The sequence below is a fragment of the Phyllostomus hastatus genome, unplaced genomic scaffold (assembly GCF_019186645.2).
Source record: "Phyllostomus hastatus isolate PE091 unplaced genomic scaffold, TTU_PhHast_1.1 phas_contig_16, whole genome shotgun sequence".
Taxonomy (NCBI): Eukaryota; Metazoa; Chordata; class Mammalia; order Chiroptera; family Phyllostomidae; genus Phyllostomus; species Phyllostomus hastatus.
This window is the reverse complement of record NW_025333643.1, coordinates 558648-577535: the sequence shown is the minus strand read 5'-3', so window position 1 is coordinate 577535 and position 18888 is coordinate 558648. Positions and strand designations below refer to the sequence as shown.

The 18888-nt window shown below is 44.2% G+C and overlaps 1 protein-coding gene and 1 long non-coding RNA gene across 8 annotated transcripts in view; one reads left to right on the top strand and one right to left on the bottom strand.

The window, feature by feature from the left end:
• LOC123814397 overlaps positions 1 to 10975 on the top strand; it is a 102977-nt gene extending 92002 nt beyond the window's left edge. For all 3 annotated transcript variants that reach the window (XR_006784899.1, XR_006784900.1, XR_006784898.1), the window contains 2 exons: positions 8892 to 9048; positions 9932 to 10975. This is a non-coding gene — a long non-coding RNA (uncharacterized LOC123814397). The remainder of the gene's footprint in view (positions 1 to 8891; positions 9049 to 9931) is intronic.
• The window catches only part of ZBTB38 (zinc finger and BTB domain containing 38), a 116733-nt gene continuing 97910 nt past the window's right edge, over positions 66 to 18888 (bottom strand). For 4 of the 5 annotated variants that reach the window (XM_045832137.1, XM_045832138.1, XM_045832140.1 and 1 more), the window contains one exon: positions 66 to 6409. In XM_045832137.1, the coding sequence (XP_045688093.1) occupies positions 2825 to 6409 (3585 nt within the window). In that variant the 3' untranslated portion in view covers positions 66 to 2824. Of the gene's footprint in view, positions 6410 to 15646; positions 15799 to 18888 lie in introns of those variants that run through there. The other variant, XM_045832141.1, reaches the window with a different exon arrangement.

Sequence of the window (18888 nt, the reverse complement as noted above, 5' to 3'; positions counted from 1 at the left end):
CAGATAAAACAGCTGCTTGGCTGTAGGAAGAATTACCACTAAAACATTTAAAAAGAGACTTAACATAAGAACAAGCTATTTTAATCAAGCAAAAACAAAGTTATATTCATTATTTCTAAAAATAAAATTAGACTTTTTCCAACCCTTAACATCTGCATTTAATAATATCTTCTAGCCAAAATACAGATGCTAAAACAGCAAATTACAATATATCTTGTACAGCATAGTTATGTTCACTGCTTACACTTACTTTAATCCTAGTTGGTCATTAGGTACTCAATGCATACTTAAACATCACTCATCATAAAGTTTTCACAATTAACAAAAAATCTGACAAGGCTGTCTTAAAACGGCTCTGCTATAAATTGTATAGAATATACAGAATTACAAAGTCAAGTATTTTTTATCAAAATATACACCCCTCCCTGAAACTAACACAAGCTGTCAACATTTTAAACGAATAATACAATTATAGAAAATATTTGCAAAATTATTTTTTTCATGTATAAATATTCTGCCATATTTACTTTGGTCTAGAATTATCAGCATACAAGTCCACTTTAAAAATATCCACATGTAAGGGCTGGGAGACATCACTACATGTAGTCTAATTTCATATTTGGAGTTACTTCAAATCAAAATGACTAAAATACACAATTATTTTTCTTGATTAATAATCCTAATTGAGTTAAAACAAATTAGTAGATCACAGGATTGCTTATTTGATATTCTAATTATCAATTCAAAAATGATTTTCATAAGCCCTTTGTGACAATCTCTTTAACAAAACCCAAATGAATAGTGCAGGTATACATATATACAATGTATAAAATAAAGTTGAATTGCTTGCATTTTCTTCTATTACATAATACTGTATGTGAGTGAACGTAGATGAACAAAAGATAAATGCAGATACAATATTGGGGTTACTTAACAGTAAAGTACTACAGCATTCAAAGGTCAGCTTTGATCATGTCCATTTCTGGGTGTGTAAATGCTTTCTTGCCCACCCAAATCCATATTAAGTCTTCTTCATGGTGACATCACATCAGGAGAGAGAAACTGGAGTCCTGTGAGCTACTTCTTCATAGTGGTAACCTCGCAACGCTGGACACCTTGGGTTTCCATCTATCAAATCCCAAGAACACGAATGGCTGCAGGCTACCCTTGAACTGGTTTCCGGATTCTGTTCATACTGGTGATCAAAGGGTAGGAATGATTTCTCTCTGCCTCCTATCACGGCAGTTTAAAAAGTAAGACTCATGAGTTCCAGCTTCCCAGGAACCTAGTCCAGACGACGGAACATCTTGTAGGGCAATTAGACTTCGAGGGCAGTGTTGACAGGATGGGTCAGTGGAAAAGAAAATTGTGAAACTTAAGTGGGTGTTTTAGCAAAGGGGCTAGATGTCTGCAAACATGAAGACAAGGCATCTGACTTTGAGGATATATTTGAGTCACGTAAGTGATGGAACCTTATCTCCCTCATCCACATTTTATCTCCTTCCCCAACCCCAAGCAAAGCTACTATTTGAGGCAAGGAAGGTCATCCCTTCCAGTTGCTGGCTCAAGTCCTTCACGGGTGGGGCAGGTGTGTGTTTCTGTTGTCCTTTTGTTTTATATTAGTATATACTTGTGGGCTGTGCAATCTCCAAGGAAGCTGATCATGGTAGGGGTTAGATTTTCTGTCCCTATCAAGTGTCTGGGCACTGACCACTGTGTGCATGCCTTGCGCTAACTTTCCTGGACACACCTTCAGTGGAATAGGAGGTGTCAGGTTTTACTTGAACCCTTGAGACTGGTTAAGTCTGTCTGGAACAGACTTCCACATTTATGGCCTTGTGATGGATGGAAGACCACGGGGAGTTTCAGAAGAATTTAACCCTTCTTCATTTCCTGAGGTGAGGCCATTGCAAAGTAATACACAGCACAGGTAACCACAGGTAAATTCTGGGAAGGCTTTCCCCCATAGATAAGGCATGACCTATGTTTTCTGTGACTTGGATAGACCAATTCAAATAACAGCTCAGCCATAACATCAAGAGAACAGCATTCCATCTAAAAGCATACACATGCTCTTAAGTCATATTCAAAATGCTTCCTACTGGTTTTTACATCAGTCCTCATTATTTGCAGACCTATTGCTCATCATTATAATTCTCTACAGGGGACACGGACAGTTAAAAGTCATACTGATTTATATATGTATTTTACAAGGTTTGTGTTGCAGAAAAGTAGTTCTAATATATGAATGTCCTACTTAGGTTACTCGTTTCACATGTATTTTTAGCTATATTAAGTATTTAATATGTATCCATTAAATTTAAACAATTTTCAACAGCGCAGAAGCTGAATGGGAATGACTGTTACAGCTCATTTACCTTTTAACTTATGAAGATGACATTTTCATGATGTCTAACCCTTTTCTCCAGTGACTAAAGACAGTTTAGCAGCCAGTTCCTATTAGCACTTACCAGAAAGTTTTAAATTAGGCTAAAATGAAACTTTTTTCCACTGGCAGAAATACCACAGCTAAGAACTTCATAAACTTTCACAAGATACTTGGGATATTGGCGAAGTCAGCTATTTTGTTTTTGCGCACTTTGCAAGATGTTAACGCTAAAACCCAAAGCAGATATTAGGATCCTCTTTCTGGAATTTTCACAAATGAGATTTTTGTTTTACAATTCACTCCTTCATGACTGTTAATGTGAACAAAACTAAACTTAAAAACAAAACCAGAAGAAAATAGCTAACTAAAAAATAATGATAATAAACAAACCCATCAACTTATATTTTTGATTTGTTTTCCCCCAAGTATCGCCATTCAAAGGCTTCCAACAATGGTTTGTACATTATCCTTTTGGTCATTGTCTTCCGAATCCATGAACTGTGGATTCTCCAGCGGATCTGAGTTTTCCTGGTACACATCACCTTCCGATTTCTCCCGCTGACTCGGGCTTTTGAATAAGTGTTTCTTCTGGTGCATGCCAAGGGCAGCAGCTGTTTTGCAAATTTTGGGGCACTGGAAGCAGGCAAAGCCCTTACCGTTGTGCTCCCGAATATGCCTCTGCTCGTGATTCCTTTTTGTGGAGAGGTACAAAAAACTCTGAAAGCAGAACTGACAGTGGTAACGCTTCTCGCCAGTGTGGATTCTTTCGTGGATTTTGAGGGTCTCGTTCAGCGTGAACGCCTTGTTGCAATACTGGCAGATGAACTCCTTGACGCCTAGGTGGATGCGTTCATGCTTCTGTAAGTTTCCCTGCACAGAAAAGCACCGCCCACAGGTCTTGCACTGGTACGGCTTCTCTCCGGTATGACACCTCATGTGCATCTTGAGCGTGGATGGGCTTTGGAACTGCTTGGCACAGAGCTCGCAGGTGTATGGCCGGGCGGTGACGTGCCGGTGGGGCCTGCCTTGGTTTCCAGCCCCCGAGGCCTTGTCTCCATCGCAGAGCTCACACTGCAACTTGGGCATCTCTTTATTTTCTTCTTCCTCAAAGGCCTTCTCCTGAGGAGCCTTCCCCACAGCACAGTCCAGTTCTGCCGGGTATTTATACTTACTGCTTGGGCTCCTGTTTTCATGTTCTTTCCTCCAGTTGACTTTCCTCATTTTTCGCAACTGCCTGGATTTCTTTTTGGGTTTGTAGTTGTAGTAAGGGCGCCACGGCTTGTCGGTGGAATCCTGGTCACTTGCATCATCGAACATTTCACTCATATCCACACACTCGGATTGGCAAAGCTCGAGCGGGCTGTCTCTGTTGGTTTCCAGGTCACTCTCTCGTGGCAAAGTCTCTTCCTGCACTTGATACTTGGGTCTTCTCCCTCTTTTATAGAACAATTTAGATCCCAGGATATGCCTTTTCACAATGGCTTCATTCCCAATTTTGACTGTTATTTGGCAAAGAGGTGCGACGTTGCTGTTTGTGGAGGTTCCGGGGAGAGCAGGTTTTGCGATGTAGGTTTCAATTTTACTGGTTTCTTTAATGACATTTGTGGTTTTGCTCAATGACGCTCCGGGGTCAGCAACGTAGCTTGATCCCTCTGGCATCTCTCCCCTGTTACATGGGACGGTTTTCTTTTTCTCCTTAATGCTTTTGGGTCTGCTGACCACTCTCCCCACTTTGTCTGGCTCAGGTTTGCTATCGCCTTGCCCGGGCTGACTGATAGGTGGATCTGAAGGGGCTCTGTGGTTGGTGCTGGACATGGCAGCCACAGAGGCACTGTGCATGATTACTGACGAAAACTGGCTGCTGTGTACGATGACCGAGGGCGCTGAGCCACTGTAGCTGATCACGGAGGCTGAGTTCTCACTGCCATTACTCAGAGGCAAAGTGGGCATGTTCCCAGCCGGGAGGTCTGAAATGACAGCATTTTCAGTGGAAGAAACTGACACCTCCGTTGAATAAAAGTTATTGTCAAGATCAACTTTCAAGGGCTCCTCTCCCCATTTGGTCCCCTCTGCATTTTGGACATTGGCAGAAATGGGTCTGTCCCGACATGTGGATGTTTCCAGTGGGACAGCTCGACTGTTGGTCATGGTGTTTGCGCTGTCTTGGAAATTCAGTGTCGGTAATTCAGAGCTACATGGATTCTGAATAACATAGGGACCAGGTGCAGGCTCATTCATCTGCCTGTTTTCTCGAGCATTTTCATATGAAGAATTTCGGTAGCTCTTATAAGGAGCCCTCTTGCATTTCATAGGCAGGAGCCTATAAAGTTTATACGGATAGACAGTAGGTTTCAAGCCTCCATTTGCAGTTTTTTTATTGATGGAAAGTCTATGATCTATGGCGTGGAAAGACTTCTGATGGTTTTTGAGAATGTAGTAGGTCATGAAAGTTTCAAGGCAGAAAATGCACTGATACCGCCTTTCTCCTGTATGCCAAACTTCATGTCTTGTCCTGTACTCCGCCAGCGCGAACACTTTGTTGCAGTAATGGCAAGGGTACGTTCTTCTCCATGAGTGGACATTTGCATGTCTGCGAAGGCTGGATAAAGTCACATAACTACGCTTGCATACAGCACAACTGTACAGCATTTGCCCATTAACAAATTTAACCATGTGGTCCATTTCTGGCAAGGTACTTCCAGTACTGGAAAATTCACCAAGCCTGTTTCCAGATAATAAAGACTCTGGACGTGTGAAGGAAGCTCCGTTTTGTCCAATGGTAGGATAGTTTTCTAAAAAGCGTGGATTTCCTCCAGGAACGGGCATGTGGCTTGACCGCATGCAGATCTGTTCGTGCCGATCCAGTCTGTTTGGGGTGCTGAACTGTTTGTTGCAGTACTTGCACACCAAAGGCTCCTGGGTCGGCTTGTGCAGCTGCATATGGGCACCCAGCAAAGTACTACTGTCAAAGGATTTGGAGCAAGAGCTACAGTTGTAAATGAGAGGTGGAACCTCCGCTGCTGGCGGCCCAGGGACGTCAGAGGACTTGTTTTCATCTTCCCTGGGAAGAAGGACCTCTCCTTCATTGTTGGGAGACTTTGAACCAGAAAGAATGGCAGCTGGCTGTGGACTGCTTTCCTGATGAACCTCCACGTTGGTTACTGGTGGGGGTGGCATCTCTTCTGTGGTCGGTTCAGAATCCTGGGGCATGGAAAGTGTCTTTGGCTTCCAGCATGTTTTCGGTTTTGCAGTAAGAGCCTCGCCGTTTTCTTTCCCTGTTTTATCAGGTGAGCTGCCAGCATGTTCACATACAGGCTGACTCCGGTACGCCTCAGCCACGGAAGAAACGGCATAGGAGTGCTCCGCCAGGGTGCGGACAGGCTCTGCCTCGTGACAGACATCAGTCCTCTCCAGGCAAAGGCTTGTGGTTCTCATGGAGTCGGAGACCTTTTTGAAACTTGCCCTCAAGTCCAGTGGGGAAAACATGTTATTACTATTTTCCGTTTCAATGATGGAAAACGCATTTGTGATCCTTGGCCCGTTAGTGATGGCTGGTTCTTCATGCCTTTTTTCATTTTTTTCTTCTTTAACCACTCCCTTTTCAGTAATGCAGAATACATAGGGGCCTGGGGAATTTGAGAAGCTGCGATCGGTCAAATCTTCTAAGAAGGAGATTCCCAGCTTTTTTCCTGCAGCTGCAAGATCAGTGACTGTTTCCTGTCTCTTGACGACGACTGTGGAGCTGTAGATATAATTAAGGATTTCTGTAAACACTTCGGCTTTGAGATCATCCAGCTCCAGGACATGGCTGGAAATACAGATTGTATGGCTCCAAAAGATATTTTTGAAATAAAGGCTCGAAGCAGCCAGGACATTGCTGTGGGCTTTGAATTTGGTATCTTCCACAATGATAGTGACATCACATAAAATGCCCCGGATGCGCTGCTCATTTAAAATGGAGAGCACTGTGTCACTGTGAAAGTCGTCCTTGAGGTCCCTGGAAAGGGACATGACTGTCATCTGAAACAGAGGAGAGAAACAGTCAGACTCTTCCCCAAATAGCCTCTTTATTTCTGGGTTATTTTCAACCTCTTTGAAAACAATCTGTGTATGAAAGGAGATGTTCTTATCTCATACTGTTGTTGCTTACAAGACTTGGAGTCCACATGAGGAGCTAAATCTTTATTTTGCTCCAGTTTGTTTCTTATGCTGTTGCTAAACTATTACAATTGGAACGCCTCTCAGAACTCTTTCTCCAAAGGTGTAGCTATACGCATGTGTCTGAATGTGGGGGGAGGAGGTCCTCCCAAGTGTTAAGGGTCTTGCCATCACTCGGCTGCTGCGTGGAACCCCTAGAGCTGGGCAGTGCCACAGTCCCACCACAAGCCTCCTGCCTATTTTCAAAGACAGCCCTGATGATCCGATCCAAACGCCATTCATAAAGCTGGAAAAGGATTTCTAAAGAGTTTCCCTAAGTAAGCAGTACCTGTACGCAAAGGTGTTGCCTGCTCATAGAAACAGCAAGGACTGGAGGACATTTCCTAATTTGTGGCTTCCAAGGGTCTCTCAATGGAAAGTCACAGTCTGCATGACCACGTCTGACCACTGGGGGCGCCCATCCCATTCCTCCTCTGATTTCCCTCCCATTAAAGCCAAAGTAAGTAAATAAAGCAAACCAGGCGAAGGAGACTAGGGTTTTCAAAAAGAACTCTGAGAGATACTGAAGGCAAACCAAAAATGAAACCAGGACAGTATGTATCTGAGTCTGCAGGCTGAGTCTCACCACAGGTTCCTAAATTAGCACAATTTAAAGGCACAGTGAGTGGCTTGTTCTGGTCTGAGGACCCTATTGCTGAGACTAGTTCCCAGAGACTAGTTCTTGCTCTTCTCTCTGTGTGTTCTATAATCAGCCTGGAATGGCCAGGGCCTACTAACTAATAGTCCTGTGAGAAGCAGTCCAAAGCAGTGGCTTTTGTATTTACCTACAATAAATACGTGGTACTTTAGTGACCTAAGACACAAGTGAAACTGAAACTTGACCCTTCATGGGAACGATGCATTCTGTCCTTTCTACTATCTTTCATTTTTAAAATACTAACATCAACTCGCTAAACTAATTTCATTACACACTAATATATCACTCCTCCAGTTAAAACAAAATAAAACCAACAAATGAAAAACCCCTCTGGTGCACAGCATATACAAAGCAGACATTCATCCAGTCTCTCTGGCCCTCGTCAAGTGACGCCCAGGAAGCCACACGGCTTGCTGCTACTTCTTTAAATCGCAGTGGCAATATCTTCCTAGCAAGGGAGTATAATATTGAGCTCAGAGCATTTATTCAGGTGGAGAGACCAGATGGCCACATAAAGAACCTCTTTTTTCCTTTTTTTGTGAAGCTATTATAAACTGTGCCCATTATATTACTTAGCATCCTTTATGCAAGGGTTCATTTGATAAATTCTTTTATCTCACTCAGCCATAAGAAAACGTATACTTTTACTAACACATTCTCTAATTCGGTTAATGAGAATATATCCCCAAGTTTCTCTTAATTCTTGAGACAAGTTAGAATGGACTTTTATTGTCAATGGTGGTGGCCATTGTGAGCCTGGGTTTCTGGTGTGACAACTGTCTAGTTCTACTCTTGTTTGCCCTGCCTTTAATGGTAATCTCCCACAAATCTTTTCTAAAGCTCTGGGGGGGGGGGGTTAAAACTATAAATAAATGTAAAATGAAATGAAATGGTTACTGCTTCCTCTGTGCCCCTGAAGGGAGAGAGGGCCACCCCTGCACAGAACGCAGGTGTGTGTCCTTCACTGGGTTATAAATCAATAATATACTCTGCTGATGTTCCTTTTGTCTTCCTTGAGGTCTGTCTGTTCTGGGCTACTTTCTCTCCTGATTCTTACATTCTTACCCAGTTTGGTTTCTGTATTCTTCATCCAGCCTGACTGGATAGTCTCAGATCTGGCAAAACTCATACTATGTGGTTCAAAAGGGCGACTTCCCTTCTGGCTTAGTTCTATGCTGACGTCATCTATTTTGTCCTTTTATGTCAGAATCACTGCTTGTTCCAAAACACCCCACTTTAGGGCACTTTGAACCTCCTGCGAGGGTCTGCCTCTATCTGGGGAATACAGTATTTCACCTCAAGCTAATATAAATACTCTCGGGTGTCAGATTATAAGCCCCGCTCACTTCTGTGGTATTCTCTGATTCTTCTCTTAGATTGGTCAGTTAGAATGGTTAGCAAAAGGCCAACTATCAACACTTAGTAAGAGCCCAGTCTCGCAGTCAGAGTGACATATATTGTAGAAAGCATCATTATAGGTCATGAGAATATCCTTATGACGTTGGAAAATCCAAACATGACATCTTTCAGGAGACTCTACCACTGAGTGACAGAACCCTTCACAAATCAGTTACTGGGTAGTACCTGGATGTGCCTTCTTGGCACACACAAAATAACCTTCATTCTTGTATTGCTTTTACCCAGCAGATGTGCTCATGACTGGCGTGGTCAGACTCAGTGCTCAGAGCTGGAGGGACTGAGGGGAGCAAGGCAAGCCTCTGCCCTCCAGGGGCCAGAGTCCAGGGAAAGAAAGAAGCCTGGCAACTGACAACTGGAAGCCATGATGGTAGGCCTTACACTAAAGGTGTGTACAGAGTGTCACAAGATGACGTGACAATTTATTATTTACAGGGGTCCTGGAAGACTTGGCCTTAGTTAACACACGAAAGATGGGTGTGGGTGGGGCAGTCTAAGCAGAAGGAGCACTGGGAAAAACCAACAGAAAATGAGCATACTGTACGCAGGGACTGATGAGTATTAGGTCTGGGGAGGTCAGGAGAGGGTGTGTGCACTCTTCTGTCCCCAGTGCCCTCGGCAGTGCCGTGCGCACAGCTGGCCTCGGCACCTGTCTATAGAGTGTGATGAGCTAGGAAAGAAAGGGTCAGCCCAGGCCATGAAGGGCCCTAAAGGACTCCCACAGTAAATTTTATGCCTCAGGCAAAAGTGAACTGCTGAAAGGCATGAACAGATTTGAATGAAGGGGAAAAAATCACTCAGGCGGCGGCATGCTGAAGGGATCAGAGGGAGGCAAGCTGCATGCAGGAGACCAGTTAGTGAGGCCATGCTGGGGTCCAGGTAAGCAGCAGCCCATCCACCCCATAGCGAGAGCCTGGGGATGAGCAGATGGCCGCACCCTCTGCCAAGAAGGACTGGGAGGTGGTGGTAGCTGAACTCAAAATATACTTCAATACTCTCATCAATATTTACTGAACAATTGCTAAGTACAAGGAATCAGGCTAAACGCCACAGGAAGACAAGAGCTCATTCCTTCTTTGAACAGATGTTACTGAATACCTGCTATATGCTTTGGGACAGTAGCCCCCAAACCTGACTACACATTAAAATCACCTGGGAAGCTTTAAAAACAGTATAGATTCCCCCAAGGCCTGTGGTGTAGCAGGGGAAGTAAGATTTAAAGGAATGGAAAGTCCTTACTACTCTAGCACCCACCTCTCCAATCTTAACAGCGCCCTTTACCTAAACCACCTCGTTGTGTCATAAAGAGCTTCTGGACCATGGGTTACCAGATGACACCAGAAGGCGCTGCAGCTGAAAGCCATATTCTGCTTGTCCGCAGTGCAAAGAAGCCATGAGCCCGAGGCCTGCAGACCGGAAGGAAGGCACCTAAGGCCAAGGGCAAACCTGGTCCCCGCAGGTTCTGTTTGACTCACAGGTTTTGGAACCATGTTTTTGAAAAACTGATGTTGAAAAACAGTAAGATTTAACATAAAAATCAATATACCTTTTCTTCAAAAAAATAGGAAGACAATGAGGTGGTTGCCTACCTGGTAAGAGAACTGGGGCCTCGTGGGCATGCCCTGTCACAGCCCCCCACCCCCCTTACAGCCCATGTCACACTGGCACCGCTCCCAGGCACTTCTCGCCCTGCGGCTGCGTGCAGCAACGTGACTGGCCTTGCCTGTCAGCCAGTTTGGTCTGTGCAGCTGATAAAAACATTAAATAAAACATGGATGGACCCACAGACCTCATCAGACATCCTTACTGTAAGGACAGCCCCAAAATCAAAATGAAGAGTTCTAAGTGAGCTCTTGGTGGGGGTGACAGTCATTCTCACATTCAAAATAGTATGCTTTGGCATTAAAAAGTGAAGTGAATGACCTCTTCCCTTACATTTCCTCATAGAGAGTAACTTGAAAACAGAAGTCTTAGGCACTCCTGCTAATGGAAAGCTCACAACAGACTTCAGAAAAAGAAATATAAGTTGCAAAGAAGATGAGATTTAATTCACATGTAACTTTCTAAAATGCTTTCTAAAAAGCAAGTTTCATGCAGAAAATTTACTATTCTCAGTAGTACTGCTGTGATGGAATAAATAAGCATGGAAAAAGCTAGCAAAAATGTTACAGATGCAAAATATTTTGGTGAAACAATGTTAAAAAAATAAACAAATTTGTAATTACATAACTGTGCTCATCTGACTTACATTAGTATTTTCCTGAGCTTGTATTTTAGTTGTAAGAGATTTTAACATATGTCTTCTGAACACACAAGTACACAGTATACACCCACATGTGTGTACAAATAAATGTATGATTTATAAACATATGAACATATTCTATACATAATTTTATAAGCACATAAAAATAGGGTGAACATATAGTTTAGCACCCAGAACAGGACACTTGAGAGAGAGGGTGCAACAAATAACTATGCCAGAGAAATGGGGTTGTACCTCAGGAAACAGGAATGAATGTTTATCTTGTATTTATATATTCAAATGCATAAGTAGAACATAAACCTCTATGTAAATAATAAGTAGTACATATATGTACATTCACATAAATTATACTTTATAAGTATGTAAAATGCTTTTAAGAATTTTATAAATATCTGATAAACATACTTTATATAAATGCCAGCTGGTTAGTATATTTGGAATCTTCTGCTGCTTTTGTCACTGCCGTACTCCAACCACACATAAAACTACATGCCCACACAGTGTAACCATGGGCACTTAAGATATGTTTCATGATTAAAATGACTTTTCTTCACCTGCTTTTAGAATGAACTAGCTTTAAAAAAATTAAAATAAATCCAGGCTCATGGTAAAATGCTCAGTGTAGAAGGGCATTAAGGCAGAAAGCAGGTGGCCCCTTCTCCAGCCCCACATTGATACACCCACAGCACATGCACTCCCTGGTCACAGAAGCTCTTCTGAGAACTCTGGAAGATTTCTACATTCCATCTGCAGGAAGCTTTAGGAGGAAAACTGTATTTCCTTTGGAGGTTCTTCTACCCTAGATCCTCGTTCCTCTGTCTGGCAATCCCTTATACTTACTCCTCTCAGGTGACACCCCATCCGTGGGCCTCCCTGTGCTAAAATTTCTAGATTTGGGTTCCTACGTTTATTGTAGCATGTAGTATGGCGCACTGGTTCAAAGCACGTCTTTCCCCACTGGCACCTTGAGGGCAGGGCCATCTAGCTCATCTCCGTGCCCTCTGCCCCTGGAGGGCACGATGGGTGTTGACGATGAGCAGGGAAGAGCTGGCTCCTCAGACCTTGGGCAGAAAATGGCTTTACATGCAACTTACATATTGTGTTTAGACAGGTTCCTGATTTAAAGCTTTAAAAGTTACACCTAGATGAACCCAAATTCTTCTCTATAGAAAGTAAAATTAGTAGGAAAATATAACTTAACTCCTGTCCCTTTCCGCCACCCCCAACCCCCCCCCGCCCCCGGTTTCCTTCTAATCTGGCAGTTTTCAAAATGTTTCATGGACCTCTGGCTCTCCCAAGGCCCTTTCAGTAGGCGTTGACATTGGTAAGTAAGTAAGTAAGTAAGTAAGTAAATAAATAAATAAATAAATTCATAACACTAAGATGTCATTTGCCTTTTAAAAGAAACTATGCAGACATGTGCATTAATGGTGCGAGCAATGAGGGATAAAACAGCTGGCATGGTAGCAGGCATGTAGCCAATAACACTAAGATGAAGGAGTAAAAATTATTAATTACATTAAAATTCAACTCTCGCATACACATCCTTTTGCTGCTCTGTGTGATCAAGTAGGGGGCATACATAAAGCCTGTCTGATGTGCACCGAGAAGCAGTGACGGCCGTGAGGTGAAGCATGTGGTTAGTTCTTTGAGCTGTGGCTGAACTGGCCTTTTTTTTTTTTCTTTCATGGAGCACCATTTTTACTGAGAGACCAACTAGTGTTATTCAGATATATATCTGACTGAGTTACTCAGATTGGGTATGTGGGCAAACATTTTCGTGAAAATGGACTGAGTGAGCCTGTCATTTTAAGGAAGTAGCCCTTTTGTTGACAGTACTAAAATTAACCTGCCAAGAGAAAATTAGTTTTGGGGAAAACTGCATCCACCTGCCATGAGCCTGACACTTCTCAATACTGTAAATGACTTCTCTAATGAGGCTGGGGGTGAGGTTAACGAATATAAGTTCTGGAGATATGGAAGATATGCACAGCTCAGTGAACCACTGTTGTCCAAATGACCAATGCTTATTGTTACAAAAAATGATGCGTGGGCTAACAGGTATGAGATAGGCCAGTGGATTTAAGTGTAACTAAGTGCTCAGAGTTCATTCATATGGTTTCAGATTGCATGTTGCAAATAACCTTTAAGGAGCAACCTCCTCAAGTTCTAGTGTGCTATCAAAGAATGTCCGTGACTAACTGAAAAGACTGTTACAAAACGACTTCCTTTTCCAACTACCTATTTGTGTAAGGCTGGATTTTCTTTACATGCCTCAACTGAAATAACAGATCGCAACTGAATCCAAAAGCAGATACGAAAGTCCAGCTGTCTTTCTATTAAGCCAGACATTAAAGATATTTGCAAAAAGCAGAACACCACTTTTCCTACTATGTTTTTCACTTTAGAAACTTATTTAAAAAATAAAGTGTTATTTTTATATCATGCAACTGCATTTTATCATAGTAATTTTTCCTAAGTTAGTGGTTTTTAAATCCTTATTTAAAATTCTGAATGTGGTCAATCCTGATAGCTATAACTCAGATAAACAAAAGCTTGTTGGCTCCTCAAGGATTTATAAGAGTGTAAGGGGGTCCAGGGACCAAAAAGTTTGAGAACTGCTACTCTAGCCTATAAGAAAATGTTCAAACTCATTTTTAAGGAAATTACTTTAAAATTATTTTACTCAATAAAATAAATCAGGTATAAGCCTAAAAGAACTAAAGACAAAGTGAATGAAAGTGTGATAGAATATAAGGCAGAAATCCCCAGGACACTGGAGAGACCAAGGAATGGAGCAGCACAGAGAGACACATCCACAGTCGCACGGATACACAAACACTCTGCAGCTGTCTAATCCTCCAGGTCTGAAGTGTTACCATCAGCCCTCACTCCCCAGAGCTCTTTCCAGCAAACCCTGGAGGCCTTGGCAGAAGGGGAGGGAACACGAGGGCCACCAACCAAACTGGAATCTCCTGCTTCTTCACACTGCTCTCTCGCCCCCCACGATCTCACTCCCCTGAAAGTATCAGTCTGGCCCTGGCCACTCTGACCTTCGCACCTGCTACTTCTCTCTGCCTCCTTCACCAGCCCCCTTGCTGTTTCTTGAAGAAGCTGAGCACGCCACACCTCTGGGCCTTTGCACATGATGTTGTTCTCTTTGTCTTGCATGCACATTCTTACTGGATTTCCACCTGCTCTGCACCATCAGGCATCACTTTGTGGTGAGGCCCAGCACGACTGCCTTATTTAAAACTGCAACTCCCCACCCCAGCACTGATGTCACAGGTAGGTTCTTGAAAACCGCAACTTTAAGCAAAATGACATATAAGGAAACCTATTTTACCCTAGACTAAATGATGTAAACAAGAGTTACATTCCTACAACACATTTTGGATCACAGGAACATCACCCAACTTTGGGTCTTCTAAATAAAGACCCAAAACACTTCTAACATTAATCATTAGAATAAATGTAAGCTATGCATACATTTAAGAGAGACTTATAAGAACAAGTAAAATAATTATTTTCCATCCCACTCATTCCAGTTCAGGGTGGTGGGTGGCCAGAGCCTGTCCCGGCAGCTCAGCGTGCAAGGTGGGACCCAGCCCCGGACAGAATGCCCTTCCATGGCGGGGCCGATCTGACACCCGCTCCCACCCACACTCAGAAGGGGACAATGCTGACACGCCACTCTGCCTCACGTGCACGTCTTGGGATGTGGGAGGGAACTGAAGCCCGCAGAGAAAACCCACACAGGCGTGGAAAGAACATGCAAGCCCCGTACCTACAGAGGCCCTGGCTAGGAATCGGACTTTTTCCTTCTCAGTGTTATAACAAAACCACCTTATGTGAGGACCTGCTGTACTTAAATTTGATTATGGCTGAAAAACCAGGGGGACCAAGAGTCCTTTCATGCTACACTCGGGTGAAAGCTGTTCCCTGATTTTTAGGGCTGCTGCCCACATTCTGTTTGTGTGGCCTGTCACTGCTCGCGCCCTTGCCTTGCATGTCTCCAAGGTTAGCTTGGTCAGTGCTGTTTGCTCTGGTAGACCGATCCATTCACCCATTACATTAGTCTCCTCCCCATCGTATCCTGGATACTGCTTTTACTATTCTGGGATTGAACTTGAAAACAACAGAAACAGATTTTTGGCAATGATCTGGCCAACTAATTCCCAGTATTTCCAGCTTAATTAAATCTTCCCTCCCCCAATTAGTCAAGGCAACTTTACTGAAATACACAGACGTCAAAAAACTTAAAATGGCAGTTTCCGTATAAATTCTAATTCTCATAATGCAAAAAAAATGCTGAAAAATCTCTTTAAGTTGTTAACCAGCATATCTACCATGTAGAACTTTATAGGGCTTGTTAATAAAATTTAGTGTACTTTCCTTAGTAAATTTTTAAGATGACATACAGAGAGTGAAGTAACCCTATCCAGTATAATTGTTAGTGAGAACTAGAAGTCGCTTACTCAAGGCCACTCTCCTGGACCAGACTAAAGCCCATTTTTTTCCTGAATCTTCTGATCACAAGGAGAGGCCGAGCGTCCTCCTGCAGCTCCCTGGCACACAATTCATAACGCACGTACGTAATAACAAAATCGAACAGACAGAGCAACTCTCTGTCTCCTCTCTCTACTGCAAGTCGTCTTCTATAAAAAGAAACTTAGAAATAAAACCCAACTAAAAAAAGAACGCACTGTATTAGGATACTGACCTGGAATCCTGCAAAAGTCAAACTCACAGCCCATTTTGGGCTAGTGCGAGGCCCATATCACAGTGGAATCTGCTGCGTGGGTCTGCTGCGCCCTGTGGAAAGTTTTCTGACAACGGACACTGCTTCAGTGATCCGGCTCCACCTTCCCACACATCTTCGCAGTACATTTTCTCATAGTCATGTCGGGTGTGCGTCAGACCGCCCCACGTGACTGAGTGTTAGAAACACACGCAGCAGATCTCGAAAACAGATTACAAAACAGAAGCTCTTTATAGAGTTCAGCTGTGTCTAGGAAAAGGCAAATCCTCTTGATTTGCCTCCTAAAGGGAGCCCAACAGGGGCAGAGCCGCATTTATCAGACTTTACTGCACTTAAGCTATCAGATTCAAGCAGGCGTAAGAAATAGGACAAGGGAAATTTGTTTTTCAACTAAAATGCAGGCCCTTGGAAAGACTAAAATCAGGAAGCTGCTAGACTGCACTCAACAGACACAGGGTGGCTGGCCTGAACTACCTTACCTGAATACATTATTTTGAAAAGGTAAACATTCGCTCTCTAGGCTTATAGTTGCGTGCGTACAGATAGTGAGAACAAGTATTACCAGATTTGTGAATGATGCAATGTGTCCAGTTAAATATTTCAGGTTGCTTGCTGGAAAGATAAAAGGAGGAAAAGGTCCCTGGTTTCCTTTTCCTTTTTGAAAACACAACAGTGTTTCAGGGTAGCCCACGTACCTTGGGTTCATCTTAGGATGAAGCTTGCCCAGACTCCTGCTTGCTTAAGAAACCTGGCAGACAGGCTTAGAGTTTTTCCCTGAAGACCTGGAGTGATGTAACCATTTCTTGTCTCAACCAAATTCTACTGACACGCCAAGCCCCTAATGCAGAAAGCATTTTTAATCTGAACGTGGGTACCCAGTTACCAAAATGACCAGGACACGATTCCTGTCCCTTGGAACTTTTCATTTTTGGGGTGAGCCCTAAACCATTCACCCATTGGTTTCAAAAGCCACACACTGCTTTCTTGTGAACCTAAAGGGCCAGTGGATTTCATGACTGTCCCTCTCAGCTGACAGCTGCCTCACAGTGAGGGCAGAGGGAAGGACGGTTGTACATTTTGGCTTCTGCACAAGAATGAACCTCCAGCTAGTCGCAAGGACAGGTTATCCTAAAATGGACAGAACACCAACTGCTTCTTTGTTGTTAAACCATCTACCTCCACTTCCCATCGCACCCGCCTTCCCTCACCCCGCCAGTGCTCTGCACCCTGGCTTTCGGGGGACTCCTGCAAGGCAATGAATCTACTTTAGATTGGTTCTTTCTGGATGAACCAGAACTGGGCAGAGAGGAGTGAACGAGATAAAAAAAAAAAGCATAAAGCATGGTGCTTGACACATAGTAGGGGTTCAGTGAGTGTTGGCTGGAACCAGCTTAAGAAGTGACTATGTCCGACTCAATTGGTGGCCGTGGAGAGAACTGCCCACACTTCATGCAGTACACAGGGCAATCTTTTGAAACAAAAAGGAGATCAAACCGAGCCTGTCAGTGGCTTTCCCCAGGTACTGGGATAAGCTGGACACCCTGCACTGTGCCCTGTCCGCAGGTCTGGTCCACCGTCTCCAGACTCCCTCGCTCCCTTCAGCCCCACTCTCTGTGCTTGCCACACAGGCCTCCCGCAGCTCACTCCACTCGCTAAGACCTTCAAACACTGTGGTTCCAGCACTGCCGATGGCTGGCTCGCTCTCGTGCATGTCAGGCCAGCTCAGACGTCACCTCAGAGGGACCACCCATCTCTCCGTTTGCTCCGGCCTTTACCTGCCCTCACATCATCTGACTTATTTCCTCCACACCACTTAACCTCAACCTGCAATTATCACGTGTCTGTCTGCATGTTTACTGTCTACTCTGCCCACCGGAGAGTCAACTCCGGCAGGAAAAGGACCTTCCCCGCCCTGTTTACCACTCCATCCCCAGGCCACAGCACACGGGGAGCACGCAGGAAATATTCACTGAGTGAACAGCGGGATGGCTGTGCATGGAGAACACCGACAAGGCTCGTCCTGGTCAAAAAGGCAGCCTGCTCCCTGCCTTGCACTCCCGACCCCCTTACCCTGCCTGGCTTTTGTCTCTCCCACAACACTTGCAACACTCCAACAGAGTGAACAACTCACTCGCTATTCACTGCCCACCTGCCTGCTGGAATCTGAGCTCTCTGGGACTGCAATCTTTGATTTTCTTCACTGATGTCTATTAATGATCGAGAACAGGTCTGCCACTTAGTAGGCCCCCAATAAATATTCATTTACTAAATGAACAATCTGTATGGCAAATAGATATGTTTTTGCAAAGTAGCATTCCATATGGATAGGCACCATAGAGATCGCCATTGCAATTTTCATCTGTCAGAATTTCCCCAACCAGTTTGGAATACAATTGCTTTTATCTGATCCACTTCAGGTCATGAAGCACTTCACATATTAATTCATTTAATCCCCCTCACAGTCATTCAGACACATAAAATGGAGAACTACTAGGTATTCACGGGGTTAAAGGAATTAACAGAGTCCATGCCCCACGTACAGAAGCTGACCTCGTCATGCCCACAGCACAGGAATGGGCAGCGAGCCCAGGGAGGCGCCCTGCTCACAGCAGAGCTGTACCTGCTGATGGCAGCGTGCTGCTCGACCCCCACACTCTGCTGCCTCACCTGCACGTGTACGTGCAGGAGTGAAATCAGAGCAGCTGACTCGCTCCCAGCACAAGACGGCCCTGCGCCGAGTCCCAACTGCAGGCTCGTTGCCCAGGATCACCACTGCAGAAGCCCACAGCAGGAGTGGACCCAGGCTGAGATTCAAAACCTGGGGCTGTTGGGGGTGGCCAGCCTGGGTCACGTGCCAGAAGTCACTGAGAAATGCTGCCTGTCATGAAGCGGAATGTTGCAGAGAAGTCCCCAAGAAGGGCAGCAAAGGGCTGGTGTTGAAGTGAGTGGACCCCTGCCTAGGGGCAGTGGGCACCAGGGCAACCTGAGCACGGCCAGACTTTGGGCCTGGGGCCCTTCACAGCTGGCGTTTTCAAGGTGAACACACAGTCAACTGTAAAGTTGCTCCACAGCCTGGAATTTGCTTCACATCCAACACCAAGGCCTTTACGCCGTACCCATGTTACCAACTTAAAATTGTTAGTATTAAGAAAACACTGATTTTTAAAAGTTTGTTGCCAATTCATTCCCAGAATTCAGGAGAC